The 15718-nt window shown below is 47.4% G+C and overlaps 6 protein-coding genes across 6 annotated transcripts; 5 read left to right on the top strand and 1 right to left on the bottom strand.

The window, feature by feature from the left end:
• Window positions 1-104: 104 nt before the first annotated feature.
• BKA55DRAFT_214232 (nucleotide-sugar transporter-domain-containing protein) lies at window positions 105-2781 on the top strand. The gene is made up of 4 exons (XM_046185177.1): window positions 105-700; window positions 757-897; window positions 962-1292; window positions 1372-2781. Exons 1-4 carry the CDS (start codon window positions 185-187, stop codon window positions 2703-2705), a joined length of 2322 nt encoding a protein of 773 aa, XP_046042434.1. The 5' UTR covers window positions 105-184; the 3' UTR covers window positions 2706-2781.
• A 3060-nt stretch (window positions 2782-5841) lies between these two features.
• Window positions 5842-7637, top strand: BKA55DRAFT_599329 (uncharacterized protein; the record flags this gene model as incomplete). Its single annotated transcript, XM_046196381.1, has 7 exons — window positions 5842-5862; window positions 5942-6023; window positions 6091-6322; window positions 6376-6563; window positions 6611-7209; window positions 7262-7365; window positions 7418-7637. 7 exons carry the CDS (start codon window positions 5842-5844, stop codon window positions 7635-7637), a joined length of 1446 nt encoding a protein of 481 aa, XP_046042435.1.
• A 439-nt stretch (window positions 7638-8076) lies between these two features.
• BKA55DRAFT_668083 (uncharacterized protein) lies at window positions 8077-11036 on the top strand. The gene is made up of 7 exons (XM_046197876.1): window positions 8077-8382; window positions 8429-9041; window positions 9092-9172; window positions 9226-9260; window positions 9364-9846; window positions 9901-10083; window positions 10130-11036. Exons 1-7 carry the CDS (start codon window positions 8189-8191, stop codon window positions 10770-10772), a joined length of 2232 nt encoding a protein of 743 aa, XP_046042436.1. The 5' UTR covers window positions 8077-8188; the 3' UTR covers window positions 10773-11036.
• A 170-nt stretch (window positions 11037-11206) lies between these two features.
• Window positions 11207-12141, top strand: BKA55DRAFT_599331 (uncharacterized protein; the record flags this gene model as incomplete). Its single annotated transcript, XM_046196382.1, has 3 exons — window positions 11207-11263; window positions 11320-11886; window positions 11947-12141. The coding sequence occupies 3 exons, from the start codon at window positions 11207-11209 to the stop codon at window positions 12139-12141; spliced, it is 819 nt and encodes a 272-aa protein (XP_046042437.1).
• Window positions 12142-12832: 691 nt separating this feature from the next.
• On the bottom strand, window positions 12833-14096 carry BKA55DRAFT_697214 (NADP-dependent oxidoreductase domain-containing protein; the record flags this gene model as incomplete). Its single annotated transcript, XM_046200345.1, has 4 exons — window positions 12833-13180; window positions 13234-13389; window positions 13446-13805; window positions 13872-14096. The coding sequence occupies 4 exons, from the start codon at window positions 14094-14096 to the stop codon at window positions 12833-12835; spliced, it is 1089 nt and encodes a 362-aa protein (XP_046042438.1).
• Window positions 14097-14654: 558 nt separating this feature from the next.
• BKA55DRAFT_697215 (Alpha/Beta hydrolase protein) lies at window positions 14655-15638 on the top strand (the record flags this gene model as incomplete). The annotated part of the gene is made up of 1 exon (XM_046200346.1): window positions 14655-15638. One exon carries the CDS (start codon window positions 14655-14657, stop codon window positions 15636-15638), a length of 984 nt encoding a protein of 327 aa, XP_046042439.1.
• Between the last annotated feature and the right edge of the window lie 80 nt (window positions 15639-15718).

Consider the following 15718-nt stretch of genomic DNA (forward strand, 5'->3'; position numbering starts at 1 on the left):
TGTGAACGGCACAGGCCTGATATCTGTGGCTTGAGCCTCGACGCAGGAACAGTGTGGAGCGTCGAGTTTCTACGGTTGCAGAGCCATGAGCTGCTCTCTTTGAATGCTACTAAAATTCACCACGTACTTCAATTTTTTATCCAATATTCTACCTTCTTCACTTACCATCAGTGCAGAAACAATCATGTCTGCAACTCGGTTTCTACGAAAGATGTCGCTGCGCAATAGCAGCCCCCAACGAGCAGCTTACCTCGCGGCGCTGGGTCTCGTCGGGATCCAGGTCGGCATAGGCGTTATCATGAAGACTGCCCAGAGCGGTGGTTCCTATGCTTTTTCACCATCAGGGTCAATCACCATCTCTGAGTTTCTCAAGCTAATTCTCTCTACGATATTCTTCTACCGGGAGTGCAAGACTAGGGCGCAGACGGGCGTTGGGCCGTCTACACGAGGCTCGGATACTGCGTATGCGTCGCTGTCGGGCGATAATACGGATTTGGAGATCCAAGATAAAGACGGGGACTCCTCATCACTGACGATGCTGGACTCAGAGGATGAGGAGGCGAGGGAGGCTGGGCCTTCGTCGCCGCCACTACCTTTTGGTCTGCGGACCTTTTGGGGGTATGTTCGTGGTGAGGTGAGGGACGATGTGCGGTTTGGTTTCTACAACTTGGCGCTCATTTATATTCTCATCAACAACTCGGTCAGTACTTCCTCTTATTTTATCCATGGGAGTATGAGCTAATTATCGTTGTCTAGCTCTTCTTGAGTTACAAGATGGCGGACCCAGGCACCATTCAACTCACAAAAAGCGGCGTCACCCTCATCACAGCCTTGGTCATGATTGCAACTCTCAATCAACAGGTGTCCAAGACTCAATGGATGGCAATCACCATGCAGGTACTAATCAAAACCTCCCCCCAGACCTTGAGGAATAGGCGACTGACAATCAACGCCTTTTCAGCTTAGCGGCCTCATCGTTACGCAATATCAACCTGGCAAGGGCGCCCTCTATCCACTCGACACATACGCCCTTCTTCTTTTCCAGGTCTTTCTCAGCGCTTCATCGGGCGTGTACAACCAGGTTCTTCTCAAAGCCGACGACTCCAGCCTTCATGCCAACAACATGATTCTGTACGCCTCGGGCACAGTCGTCAACCTCGTCTGTCATATAACCATCAAATGTATAAGCTCCAACGAACCGGGTTTCTTTGAGGGATACGGGAGTATTCATGCCATCTTGGTGATCATGAGCAATGTCTTTATTGGTCTTGCAATCACTGCTGTGTATAAATGTAAGTCCAATCTCCTCTCAGTCCACCTAAAATGGTGACTCCTTCTATCAGCAAGCTGACCAAAATTTCTCTATTCAAGATGCCGATGCCCTCGTCAAGTGTTTCGCGACCGCCTTTTCGACCGGAATATTGCTCTACCTAGCACCTCTTATCTCCGATACAACCCTGAGCTTTCTCGTTGTTCCGGGGACATTTATCATCTTTGTCGCTACTTGGCTCTACATGGAGAACCCCGCTCCAAAGCCCACCAATACCAAATCTGACTCCGATCCCAAGACCGGCTTCTTCTCCAAACTTGGCGCCATTGTTCAAAACAAAAGGGTGTTATTCATTTTCATCAACACTCTCATCACGGTCATGGCTGTGATGGCCTTGGCTATGTACCAAGTGGCCATGCCGACCAAGTCTATAACCACTGCGCCTAGCGATGAAAGCACGAAGGTGATGACAACAACCGAAGAAGCCGACACTCCAAAGATTGTCACATCACCTTTTAAAAATACCATGGCCTTCATCAGATGGAACTCTGTTCATCCCGAGCGCATACCAACGTTGATGAAGTATGAGCCATTCTTCCGCGACATTCACATCTCAATGCCCGATATGATGAAGGATGAGGGACGCGGCCCAGAGTTTCACAACATTACTCATGACCAAAGTACCCTCACCTTTCACATCTATCAGCAGGTAGCCGACACAATGCAACTGATTCTCGACGAGGAGCCTGAAATCGATGGCCTCCTGTACTATCACTTCGACGCCTGGATCGACCCTCTGGCCTGGAGCAACATCGACCGCAATAAGATCTACTTCCCCATGACTTGGCCCGAGATGAAACCTAAAGGACCCCAGTTCTCGTGCATGAATGACACAAAGGATTATGACTGGGGCGGGTGGGGCGGACCGCATTACCACCTCAAAGCCCAACTTGCAGCTGCTCAGCTGGACCACTTGGACCTGGGTTTCAAAATCGACATCCACGAGTTCTGTGTCGGCTGGAGCGATATTTACTTCATCCCCAGAAAGTTCTTCAAGGACTACATCGTCGCAGCCCCAATCTTCAAGTCTTTCGACGTCTTCCACGAGGTCGGCATCCCAACTATGCTGCACATCATCGAACAAAGCCATCGCGAGTCCCCCTACGTGCCAGCCATGGAGTTGTTTGCAGACTGCTGGGGCTATTGCTGCGCTGATAACCCCACCATCTACGACGTCACAACTTATCGGTGCGGCCATCGACTTGACTACCGTAATGAGGAGGTGACGGGGGCTTTTTACAAGAAGCTCGACGAGGAGGCGAAGTTCCTGGGACAACCCATGAACGGGTCCCATGTCGCAAACCTTACAGAAGCCTTTCCACCAATAAAAGAGTCTGATAAATTGAATTTGACTGCGGCGAGGGGTAAGAGGTAGCTAGCCTATAGATAGTTAGATGATATTACAGCGTCACAGGCGCAATAGCCAATGAATTTAGTTATTGTATGATGTATCTCGGTTCTAAGCATATTAATCCTTTGATGTAAAGGCCCAAAATCGATCTAGCGAGAGAGAGTTTGTGATTCAGGTTTGAGCTACTAATCACGTACTGCCACATCAGCTTTGAGCCTTGAAATGTAAAGAAAATTTCAGGAGGATCAGGCAGCTACGATGACAGCTTCTATGTATCTTCGCAAGCTTCAGTAATCCACTGACTGTCCACAAGTACCAGAAAACACTTTATTTCCGACATGGTTTGTTTTAATAAGAACTACTCGTATCACGAATTCATCATGGAGGTTCTGATAGAATACTAAATAAATGCTTATAGTGAGATGTCGTTTCAAAGTCAACTGATATTCATTCTTGATATATTCCCATTCCCGCTCGCAAGCACTATTAATTAAGCCTTAAGGTTCCAATCCTACGTGCTTCTTATGTGCAATGAAGCCACATTATGTATAAGTAATAACTCGCCGTTGTTCTACATGGAGATATGTAGAGTGATACGCGTCCTTTCTTCTCTGACTGGGTGGTTTTGTTAGGACTTGAATCGTGAGAGTTTACCGCGTGAGGAAACCATCCTTCTCGGCATTTGTCCCCTTATGGGCAGTTTTATGCTGTCAGCCCCAAAGCTCTGAACTAATCACCCTTCGTAGTGTCAAAACACCTCTGTCCCGGGAATCTATACTAACCATTCACAGCCAGACTTTCACGCCAGACCTGTTCTATGTCCCGTACACCATAGAACAGCTTATGCTTCAGTTGAACACTTCTCTGGCACCTTTTTACCTATATAAAGCTCATGTGATCCTTTCTTTAACCTTTTGTCTTTTCTCATATTTTCCAAACATAATTACAATAATCAGTTCAAGTCTACCGATTCAAACTCACCCAACTCAATTGTTCCAATAGCCTTCCTTAAGTATCACAAAAAACCCACAGTACGTGCCTCTACCTATCATCAGTTAATCAAAACGCCAACAAGACTTTAGAAACACACCACCTCCTACTCCCAAGATGTGCGGTGGTTCCGAGCCGAAGGTCTCTGTCGACCCACCTTCCAGGCCATACATTCAGGTGTCCAAGAGCGCCCCAGGCATCTCGAGTGCCGAGTTGGAAGAGTGGGACAGGTATATGAATCCCCCCTCGAAGGACAGGCAGTGGGGCAAAGCCTATACCACTTCCATGAAGAATGATGGGTGGAGGCTGAAGAGAACCGGCAAGAAAAAAGGCTCGTTTGTGCCCAAGAGTAGGTTTCACTTCTGGTAAACCTGAGGGTCTACTACCCTACTATACCATGGGTTCACGGAATGTTGGTTAGGGAGTGGATTACGGGTGTCTACATGGTTTGTGCCATTGTGTTCAGTGGTATCATGTTTCTTCAAAATGGTTGATGTGGGGTGTTGATAGTGAACCTGGGATATTGTTCTTTATTGCCCAAGTAAACATCTGTCGAACTCTGCCTCAGTCGTGGTCTTCCTGTGGACAAAATAATCACCTAATGTACTTCGTCCTCTACAGTCCACTCTAAATGGCTTTATTCTAATTTTAGCGCTAACTCCACCCTCACCAACGACCCTTCAACGCCGGAGGACAGTTTAGAACTGCAACACACACTTCTGTGATCTTGGGGCGCTCCTCTACTGCTTGAAACAGAACAAAGGTGGCGTAAAAAATAAACATAGCACCACCTTCAAACTTATCATCTTCGGCGAATGTGTCTGAACCCAATTGGTAGCCCTCTCATAGAAGAGTCAGGAAACCATGTCAAGGCCAGAGTCAAAATCCGGCTCGACAACTGATTTGTAGTATGTTTGATAGAGTTTATAGGTGAAGGTCCGGGTTCAGTGTCACAGTAGACAAATGAATACTGCTTTGGTGGGGTCAAGGTATGAGAAGCTTGGGCAGAACATGAGAGGAGGCCAGTAGTTATAAGGTTTAGTGGGAAAGGAAGCCCTATCTACTGGACCAATAACATAAAGACATTGACGACAAGCTTTTCCCTGGAACAAGGGATGAAATTGAGCTATTGCAGAGAGTGATTTGCGACGGAAAAGGTAGGCTTGTAGGCGGAGGACTTATTGATAGATGAAAAATAGCTTTGAACGGCGAAGACGCGGAAATTAAAGCAGAAGAACTTGACGCGAGACGGAGAATTGAAATAGACGATGATAGATAGGCCCCTTTCTTCACAGGTTCAGTTATCGCTCAAGTGGCATTACAGTACCATCGTATTGGACTGCCAGGCTTTGCGATATGTGAGTAATGTATAAATTATATAATAGTCTATTATATTTGACATTTATAGTGTCCACGCTCGAATCAGCTAATTCGATATGTAGGTTGGTTGCAGAGCGCACTGGCACTTGTCCTGGCTATGTAAACAAACCGCAGTTGGAGCATACAGTAAAAGCCCTGGCTGCTGGATTACGATATGTTTTCAAGATACGAGACGGTGATGTCGTCTTGGGCTGAGCCTCTGAGCGGATTAAATATTGAGCACAGATGATTTTATTTCGAAAACAAAGAATATAACAATTGGGGAACAGTCGGTTGGTCGCTGGGCCGTGGTCATGCGACGCATCGCAACTTGGTGATAGTTGCACCAGATTAAGCCGAGGCTAAATTTGCCGCCGCAATTGACCCGTGGCAAACAGCACCAGCAACTCCTTTGAAAAGGAAAGTAATTACAATAAGACGGTCTAAGTCTTTTCTTATTGAGCTCTTATACTTTGTATCCTGTATCGTTTTTCCAGAACATTTATTAAACCAGTTTGACGATTAACTTACTGCCCAGCATCACTACCTTAAAATCTTCACCATGATTTTCACTTCCAGATATGATATTGCCATTCCTAATGTTGATCTCCTCACTTACATATTCGGTACACACCTCCCTTCTGATCTCCAGACCTGGAGCCACTAACACCATGGAAAGACTCACCCTCGGAAGACTCTCAACAAACCTCGCCAAACAAGCCCTTATATGTCACTGCACATAACCCGGCCCAACAAATCAACAGAGCGCAGCTACAGCATACGGTGAAAGCCCTGGCTGCCGGATTACGACATGTTTTCAAGATACGAGACGGTGATGTTGTCTTGGGGTTTTGCGAGAACTCTGTTAGCGTTTTTACTCATCGCGTGGTTTCATTGGCTAATCATTATAGATCCTCTACCCAGCTGTGATCTTGGGATCAATTGCTGCTGGGGGAATATTTACTGGAGCCAACCCGGGGTACACCTACTCTGGTAAGTCATGGGCAGTCACTCCGGGACACCACATCTCTGATGACCTGACCTTAGCTAAAAATTACAGAACTTGTCAATCAGCTCACTGTCTCGGGCGCAAAATGCATTGTTACCGATAGCCCTCGACTTGAGATAGCGAAGAAGGCCGCAACGGCTGTAGGCTTACCATCCACTTCCTTGGTTCTTATCGACTCGAAGGACAGCAGCACGGTTGGTGGCGTCTCGTCTTTCCAAAGTCTGTTAGGTTATGCAACGTACTCTTGGGAGAAGATATCAGACCCCAAAGTCCTTGCTGATAAGTATGGTACATCATCGGCAGCTTCTTGTTCGACACGGCTAATGTGTTTTCTAGGCCAGCTGTTTTGAACTTTAGCAGTGGCACAACCGGGCTTCCGAAAGCTTGTGAGATTACGCATCGCAACTTGGTTGCCAACGCCGAACAGAATCTGCACCTTGACCGAATGGCGAGGAAGCGAAAGAATGATCCGACTTATGCAGCCAACGACGTACATTGTGCTTTTCTCCCATTCTACCATGCCAGTAGGTCCCGCAACTTCTTTCACACTCCTGGCATATTAGCTGACCAGTGAAATCAGTGGGTCTTATCACTTTCTGCATCTTGAATGTCAAACGAGGGTGTACTACTGTTGTCATGCCTAAATTCGACTTGAAGTCGTTTCTCAGCACGATCCAAGACTTCAAAGTAACATACCTAATCTTTGCGCCCCCAGTGGTATCAATGCTCGTCAAAAGTCCCCTCGTTTCCAAATATGATCTATCGAGTGTCAAGTTTCTGGTTTGTGGAGCAGCACCACTCCAGGCCGATGTGGAAAAGCGGCTCGAGTCACTTTTCAGCAAGACCGGCGCTCGAAGCCGACAAGGCTGGGGTATGAGTGAAGCTACAATGTCCATTTCGATCTTTGGGCCTGATGAGTTTGATCCATCTCATGGAAGTGTTGGGTATCTGGTGCCTAATATGCAGCTCCAGATTCTCAACGAGGATGGCAGAGCTGTTAGTTATGATGAGGAAGGAGAGGCTATTCTTCGAGGGCCGAATATGTTCAAGGGCTACTATAAGAATCCTGCTGCGACCAAGGATGCTTTTACTGATGATGGCTGGGTTAAGACTGGGGACATTGTCAAGATCGATAAGACCGGACTGGTTAGCATCGTTGATCGCAAGAAGGTCTGTATCGTCTAGAGCTTGTGCATGAGCCTTACTAACTGTGATGTATCAGGAACTCATCAAGGTCAAGGGATTTCAGGTTGCACCATCTGAACTAGAAGGCCATCTTTTGGAGCACGAGGGGGTACTAGACTGCGCAGTTATTCGGGTCCTACGGTATGAGTGCATCTTGCCTTCCAATGACAACTCACTGATAGGAAATCACCAGAGACGGACAAGAACATCCCCAGGCGCATATCGTCCGAAAGAAGCCAGATGTGACAGGTCAGTCCATCCTTTCATTCATGGATAAGCGTCTGTCTCCCGTCAAGCGAATTACAGGCGGTGTCGTATTCACCGATGCCATTCCAAAGTCCCGGTCGGGCAAGATTCTGCGACGATTAATCAAGGATGGTTTTACTAGCAATGACCCTAGTCCTCGTCTGTGACGGGTTACAAGTTAATGGGCGGTGAACTTGTCTGCATTGGGAGATTTTCGGTGGAAATTTGTCCCTCGGCAGAAATTTTTAGCCGAAGGAATGGGGAATTGGTATGCTGATGGAGGGTTGGTTTTAGGGGATTGGGTAGAACTTAGAGCGTGACAGTAAATGCAGGTCGCCAAGATTGAGTGTAGTATCTATCAGCAATTTGTTCCTTCTCTTTACGAGACAGTCCGAAGATCCCGGTAGTGAAGTTTATTCTCAAGCTAGTGATATCCTGCCAGCGTTTACTGGTCGAGGAAGCCATTCAGCTTTGAGGAATACTTGGAGCTCCCATGCATTGAAAGAGACTCAGCATCCCATTTGGAATAGTTAGACTAATTAAGTTAGAGGTCTAGTTGACTGCATTAATGCTGGGATATAGTTTCTTTTCTTGCAGCCTGTTGACCTTCCCCAAACTGACCCCGCGAAATGCTACCCCATGTTTAAACTCTCCGGCCTGCCGGGTCCTCCTCCTCTCTACTTACTGCCGTTTAACTTTTATCATCACATCTTCACTCATGTCCAATTGTAACCCAACCATGCAAGAATCGGAAACCCCAAGATCAGCTCCAGCGCGAAGACGAGCTTCCAAAGCTTGTATGAACTGTCGCGTCAGGAAAGTCCGCTGCGATGTTGTCCGAAACCCAGAAAGGTGCGCCAACTGCGCTCTCGATAACGCCGAATGTACGGTCATAGCCCGAAGAACCAAGTAGTGAGTGACATTTTACAGTGAAATGAGTAGATACTAATTGAGGAAGCCGTAAAAGACCTACGGTTATACTGGGGAGGCCAAAACCCATAACATTTCGAAATACTTTTCAACAGCAACATGAAAGTAGAAGCGCTGCGGCCATTATTCCAGGCTCACCAATCGATTTCGGTCAACATTCCTTTTTCTGTGAGAGTCGGTCGGATCATAGCCCTGAAAGCCCATCAACTTGCTTCAAGGACATTGAAGAGTCCACAGAGACAGCATGCACTGACAACGTCAACCGGCTGCCAGCGACGACAGTCGAGGGAGATCATGCACTTCAAACTTTTAAAGCAACAGAGAACATGAGATCACGTCAAAACACAGGACCCAATGCCCGATCACACGTTATATACTCCTATTACTCATTCCTTACCCTTGACATGTCTGGACTGGATCCCGATGATGTTCACTATCTTGAGTCTCGCAGCTGTTTGAGTGTTCCTACTTCTGACGCCCTGGATGACTTTGTCCGAGAGTATTTTCTCCACGTACATCCTGGCCTTCCACTGTTGGACGAGGCCCAGTTTTGGGCATTATACTCTGGTGACAAGGAGCCTTGTGGCGAGTCGACAGTTTCGCTCTTGGTATTCCAGGCAATGCTATTCGCTTCCTGCAGTGTAAGACATTCGAGGATGTAATTATTGTAGGGCTTGCTGACTTGCACTAGTTCGTCCCTTTCTCGACATTGAAATGTCTTGGTTTCACCTCGAGACGCAATGCTAGGGAGAAATACTATCGCCGCGCCAAGGTAACTGCATTTGCACTCAACGTCTTGATATTGAGGCTAATATCTGTCTATAGCTCCTCCTGGACATCTGCAGTGGCAAAGATCCTGCGTCAAATGCGCAAGGGGCATTACTTCTGACCTACTATGCCACGACACGAGACCGAGCCCGCACAAACTCCATCTTGCTTGCAACAGCTATTCAGCTAGCTCAGGGGGCAGGAGCGAGCAGACCAGGGCTCAGCTGAAACCAATAGGTTGAAGCGGCTTTGGTGGTGTTGCATAGTGCGAGATAGAATCTTACCTCTCGGCGTTCGAAGACAGTTGTATATTGCTTCGATAAGTCCAACTCTGGATCACCTGGCAGAACAGGACTTTGCGAAAGAGATTCAAGAGTCGCAGGTATACTCACCACAGACTAAGCGGAGTTTGGCCCAACTGTTTATTAGCCTTTGTGAGCTGGCTATTCCATTCACCAGTGTTATACAGACGGTCTATGGGATGGGACAATCGGCTATAGATGCCATATCCCCAATTATCGAGAACCAAAGACACATCGAAGAATCCATCAGGTTCTGTGAGACCAGTTTGGACGCCTGGTTCGATAAGGCGACTATCCAGTTCCCTACCCCTGCTGGAATACTGAGCAGTGAGAAGTCTCTTGTTCTGTACACGAATTTGATGTACATATACTACTAGTAAGCTACTGACTCCAGCCTCGGATTGTTTGCTTACCATTTACTCCTCTCAAGTTCCGCCCGCGTCGCACTATATCAATACAAAGCATTTGTTGTTAGTCTTGCGTCTCCAGGAGCTGGTATGGACAACAAGTTACACCAAACCCGGCACCACTTGGAGGATGCTACATTAGGGATCACAGACAACCTTAAAGAGCTGGTTCAACTCAAAGTCGCCAGGTTCCTACCAGTTAGCATGTAAGTCGACCCTACTCTCAGTTCGAGCCCGGCTGATGTTTCTCAGCATTGCGTATGCAGCGCTGCCACTAGTTCTGCATATTCTCGATGTCAAATTGGCAAAATTACCATCGCAAACAGCCAGGAAACAAGGTAGACTCAACATATATATGGAGGCTATGAAGGGACTACAAAACCTGTATGATGGTGTTGACGACGTCTGGGCTTTCATCAGGGGCGCAATTGACTCTGCAACTTCTGAGACCTTAGATACAGCTGATGTCAGCCCTAACAGCGCACTTTGCTCTAAAGCATCACCTTCTATCCTGGCCGCTGACGATTGGGGTAACTTCCTCTTGCAGGAGCCTATTCTCTACTTCCGCCTCTCACGCACCATTGATCTCTCATTGGCTGTTGGATGTTATACTGAGGACTCTTCGCTCAGTCTGTTACTGGCTTCTGCACAATTCCCAAGTCCAAGTCTTATGTTTATTGGTGTTGATGTTCCTGCTGAAAGCGTGATCTCTGGCTGTGATGACGGATCTACAGATGAGAAAGGGAACGCAGAGCTTGAAGAAATTTGTCAAGACATAAGATCTGACATCGGTGACTTGGATGGATATGATCTTGATTTGGATTCTCTTCAGACACCCGAGTTTCTGGATATGTTTAAAGTAGACTTGGGAGATGAGCAGAAAGGCGACACATAAATAATTGTCTAGTTCATCAATTTTGCGCAGTTTGCGAATCTTGGCTAAAAGGGGTATTTTCCACGTCAAGGGACTTCAAACCACGACTTCGCGCAATGTATGCTGGATGAAGTAATTGCAGATTATTCTTGAGCCAATGGTAGTTTTTTAGTAACATAAATTGCTTCGTAGGCTTACCGACTAGTCCGAAAGAAGACATCGAATTAGGTAGACTACAGGGTAACTGCCTCTGTCGGCATGGTGGGTACTGATAAGATAAGCGAGCAAGAGCTCCATCTCATGGTTGCTTAGAAAGCTGACATGATGGAGTCTGTTGAACTAATAACCTCAATGATCACTCTTATCTGAGTATCAAGACTGCTTGGAATCAACTCTGCTGAACATTTGCGACCGACAAAGACTTTTTACTCTAAGGCGCTCCAATTGTAAGCGCAATGGTCGGTGTACCAACAAGCAAAGGATGTCTCCTGTGCCTCCAGCGAAGCGTCAAGGTCTAGAAACCTCGTTTACTTTACTTGCTCGGCGCAGCTACTGAGTATAGAGACAGTGCGACGAAGAGCGACCGAGCTGTGCCCAGTGCCGAAGAGGCGGGCGAAGTTGCCCTGGCTATGTACGACAGATGAAGTTCGTGGACGAAGGGCCCAAAATACGGCGAAGCACACGAAAGGATAAACTTTCTATAAGAGCGCTATCACTAAAGACAGCTGTTGGTCGTGCCGACCAAGATAATGGCGATGCCATTCGCCGCTACCGAATAGCAAAGCCTGATGTTAGGGACCAGCCAAGCAGCTTGAAAGCGGAGCGAGACCAAATCCTCTCTTCCTTCGTGTCAGCCATGTTTCCGCTAGGGTCCGCCACGGTGCAGACTTCGTTTCTCGGCAGCTGGCTATGGCATCTTCCACCTCGCTTGGGTAGCAGCGCAGTTCTGGACTACGCTGCCTTGTCAGTATCCTGGTCTTACTTCGCAAAGCTATATGGTGATCCCCTCGCACTGAGGAAAGCCGAGAATGCTTATGCTTGTGCTGTGAAAGGTCTGGCTTTGGCTCTTGGCGATGAGAAGCGGCAGCTTAGTGAGAATGTGCTCTGTGCAACAGTCCTTCTTGGGCACTTCGAGGTATGGTCCCATAACTTGATTGGTTTTTTGACTCATGAGCTTACTTTTGCAAATTTGAAGACTTTTGTTAATGTTAGTTATGCGTGGATACGGCATGCCGGCGGTGCTGCTCGACTTATGCAGCTTCGGGGTGCTGAGCGGTGTTATGAGTCTGCGTTCGAGTACTCAATGTTCCTTGCATGTCGTGGGGCAATCGTTAGTCTAACCTCTGTAACCTACGATGTAACTACTGATACTATCTTTCTAGATCTCTGAAGCCCTGGCTTCTGGACAGCCGTGCATTCTGGAGTCCGAAAGTTGGCAGAAGATCCCCGATGACCTGATTGAGTTTCCACTGTTGCCGACATCACCGGATATGTACCATCGGATCTTCGGTTACTTTGCAATCATACCAGGCTTGCAGAGTAGGATAAGTCTTTGTAATACGGCCACTTCATATGGCACACGCGGCTCTCTTCTTTCAACTGCCCAGAGACTACAGAAAGACATGCGGCAATGGTATCGTGACTACACATCCCAAGACAGCAATGTGAGAAAACCTCGTGCTATTTCTCCTGTTTCAGAGGGCTACCCATTTCACTCGCAGTACACCTACCACGATGTCATGTCCGCCACTATGATCACTGCATATTATGCATATTTGATCACTCTGAATCAATCTATGGCCCTTCTGGACGCTTGCGAGAGAGAGACATCGGAGAACCAAGAGCTTGCGACCGCAATCTGTATGTCTGTGGACTATTGTCTACACGCGGGATACTGCGGGACACAAACGATGAGATTCGCACTACCTATTGCATACTCCGTATTACCTGTCCAGTATCATCAATGGACCAAGAAATACATGGACAAATTTGATGCAATAATGGAGGCCACAATGATTCAGCCACTGTACTCTTAGTCTATTATCTCTAGCTGAGAAATAAGAATGACATTGGATGATAGTCTAATATCCTGTAATGGGCTTGGGCTCGTATGCTGACTCAAGCTTTGCAACCTCATCGTCCGTCAACTTGATGCTAGCAGCTAACACCGCCTCATCGATACGCTCCTTGCTGTTCAGACCAACTATAGGATTGACTCCCTTGTACAGACACCATGCTGTCGCAATCACCGCCATTGGCAGTGCTCTTGCCTTAGCTACTTGCTCAACCATATTAACGGTTGCCTTGTCAGCTTCGTTTTCTCTATCGTAGAGCCGACTGAGTGTTTGGTCATGCTGTGTCCTCAATGAAGTGTTCTCTTCGAGACCATTCCAGGGTCGAGCAAGGACACCGCGTGCATTGGGAGACCACTGCAATAAACATTAACAACACGACATGGTAAGCATATAAGAATTGGACTTACGGGAATACATCCGACTCCTGCATCTTTGCAGTATGGCATCATCTCTCGCTCTTCCTCTCGGTAAAGAAGGTTATAATAGTTCTGCATAGAAATAAATTTATGCCAGCCATTTTTCTCTGCTACATTCTGCAGAGCTTGAAATTCCCAAGCAGGCATCTTCGGTCGCAGATGTTAGCCACCATGGATCAAGTGAGAATGACTGATTGACTTACAGAACTGGCTCCGATGTATCGTGTCAATCCCAATTCTACCACGTCGTTCAATGCTTTCATGATTTCCTCACGAGGCACATCTGGATCCATACGCTGAATCTGTAGAACGTCGATATATGTGCCCAGCCTCTTGACACTAGCTTGTACTGCGTCAAAGATGTGCTTGCGCGACAGTCCAGCTCTGTTCACCATCTCTCCATCGTTGATAGAAGCAGCAAAGACAGAGAGCTGAGGCTCGCCGGGGGCACTGGTTGCGAAGCGGCATTTGGTCATGATGACAACCCGTTCTCGGGGGATGTCGTACACTACCAGCGCTTTGGCAATTATTTCTTCAGAGACGCCGTTCGAATAAAGATCAGCCTGAAGAATGTATATCCGTGGTCAATACTGGGTGTCTGTTTGTCAAGCGGAAGATCATTCACTTACAGTGTCCCATGTGTTGATGCCAGCTCTGAAGGCGTGTTCGAGGAGGGGCAGAGCTTCGTCTTCCTCGAGAACCCACTTCAGCCAATCTTTGCTCCCATAAGACATGGCTCCCAGAATAATCTTGGATATCTTCAGGCCAGATCTACCAAGCCTGTTGTAACCCATGCGCGTTGCTCGGGGCTCAATGAGAAGGTCTTTAACATAGCCATGTTGCGAGGAGGACATGATGAAGTACGACAATGATGAGTTCACTAGAGATGAATGTAGCTGTGACTGCTGCTTTCTCAAGAGCACATATATATATATATATTGAAGTTCTCTAGCTACTTTTTATAGACTGTTGTCTTATACGGATGAATGCGTGATCCGCCTTTCACAAGTTGACTGACTGTAGGGATCCAAGAGATTACCCGCTAAGCCCAGAAAGGCTTCAAGCTACGAGGCGGACTAATCCTTTTCAGGCTGCATGATCCGAACTAAGCCCAATATGGTCCCAAGCCACGAATTTTAGCGTTGGCTTTCAGGTTACCGACAAGCATCAACCCATTGCTGACGATAGTTGAGTTACGGAGTTGTCAAAGGCGGAAGATGGCGGAGACTACACTTGCGGAGTTTAGAGCACAGGATATGAGTCAACGTATGATAACACGAGATGATAGAATTGGTCGTTGGAATATAAAGACATCGGTAGCAGGACAAGTAAAATAGAATCACCAATCTTCAGTCTACCAGCAAATCCAACCCTCTCGCGTTTTAATCTCATCAACATTTCTTACTATCATAATGGTGTCCCTAACCGAAGGTCAGAAAGCGACTCTGAGTCCTGAAGCGGTGGAATTTCTCACCAAGATCCGCCATCCTCCGCTAGCAAATACACTTTCATCTTTCATAACATCACCATGTCGAGTCCCAGGCTTGCGCCAGGGCTTTGGGGATAAGACAGCTCCCGGTGAAGCTCAGCTCATTGAGAAGCACAAACTCCAGATCAATGAGACTCTCGTTGCTGGGGTCTCAGTTGTCATAATTGAACCGCCAATCATCAAGCCTGAGAAACAGAAGAAAATACTGTTCAATGTCTTTGGAGGAGCTTTCATCATGGGCAGCCCCCGAGATAGAGCAGCATTGACTGTGGCGGTTGAACTTGGTGTTCGCGTCTACTCTGTCGACTACACCAAATCTCCTGAGGCCAAGTACCCGGAGGCTCGAGATCAGTGTCTTGCTGTATACCGGGAGCTCCTCCAAAACGGCCCTCCAGGTTCTTCTCCTGTTGATCCGTCTGACATTTACGCCATGGGATGCTCTTCAGGTGCGCAGATACTCGTCTCGATGCTTCTTGTGGCGAGACAGAAAGGTCTTCCTATGCCAACTGCTGGGATGTACCTCTGCACACCTGCACTCGACTTAAGTGGAGCTGGCGATTCTATGGTCTTTAACTCTTTGGGTCGCGATATCATGCCTGTTAGCCTTCTCACCGGTATGGTGTCCCAGAACTATGCTCCCGAAGAAATCGATGTGACGGATCCTCTTTACTCGCCTATCTACGCTGACTATGATGAGTCTTTCCCGTCGACAGTTATCACAGTCGGGACGCGAGACTTTGCGCTTAGCCATGGGATACGGTTCTATTGGAAGTTGAGGGAAGCTGGTGTAGAGGTTGAACTGCTGGTCTCTGAGGGAATGTGGCATGGCTTCAATTGGGACCCGGTGATCCCGGAGTCAATCAGGGCTCGTGCTGCAGTGATCAAGTTCCTGGAGGACACACGATAGGATTTTGAGAGATACCTATATCTTGCATACCCTCTAGCAAACACTCCCCTGAGTCTCTTTTCAAGAGTTTTCGTGTGTGA

The sequence above is a fragment of the Fusarium redolens genome (genome assembly GCF_020744475.1).
Source record: "Fusarium redolens strain MPI-CAGE-AT-0023 chromosome Unknown BKA55scaffold_26, whole genome shotgun sequence".
Lineage (NCBI taxonomy): Eukaryota > Fungi > Ascomycota > Sordariomycetes > Hypocreales > Nectriaceae > Fusarium > Fusarium redolens.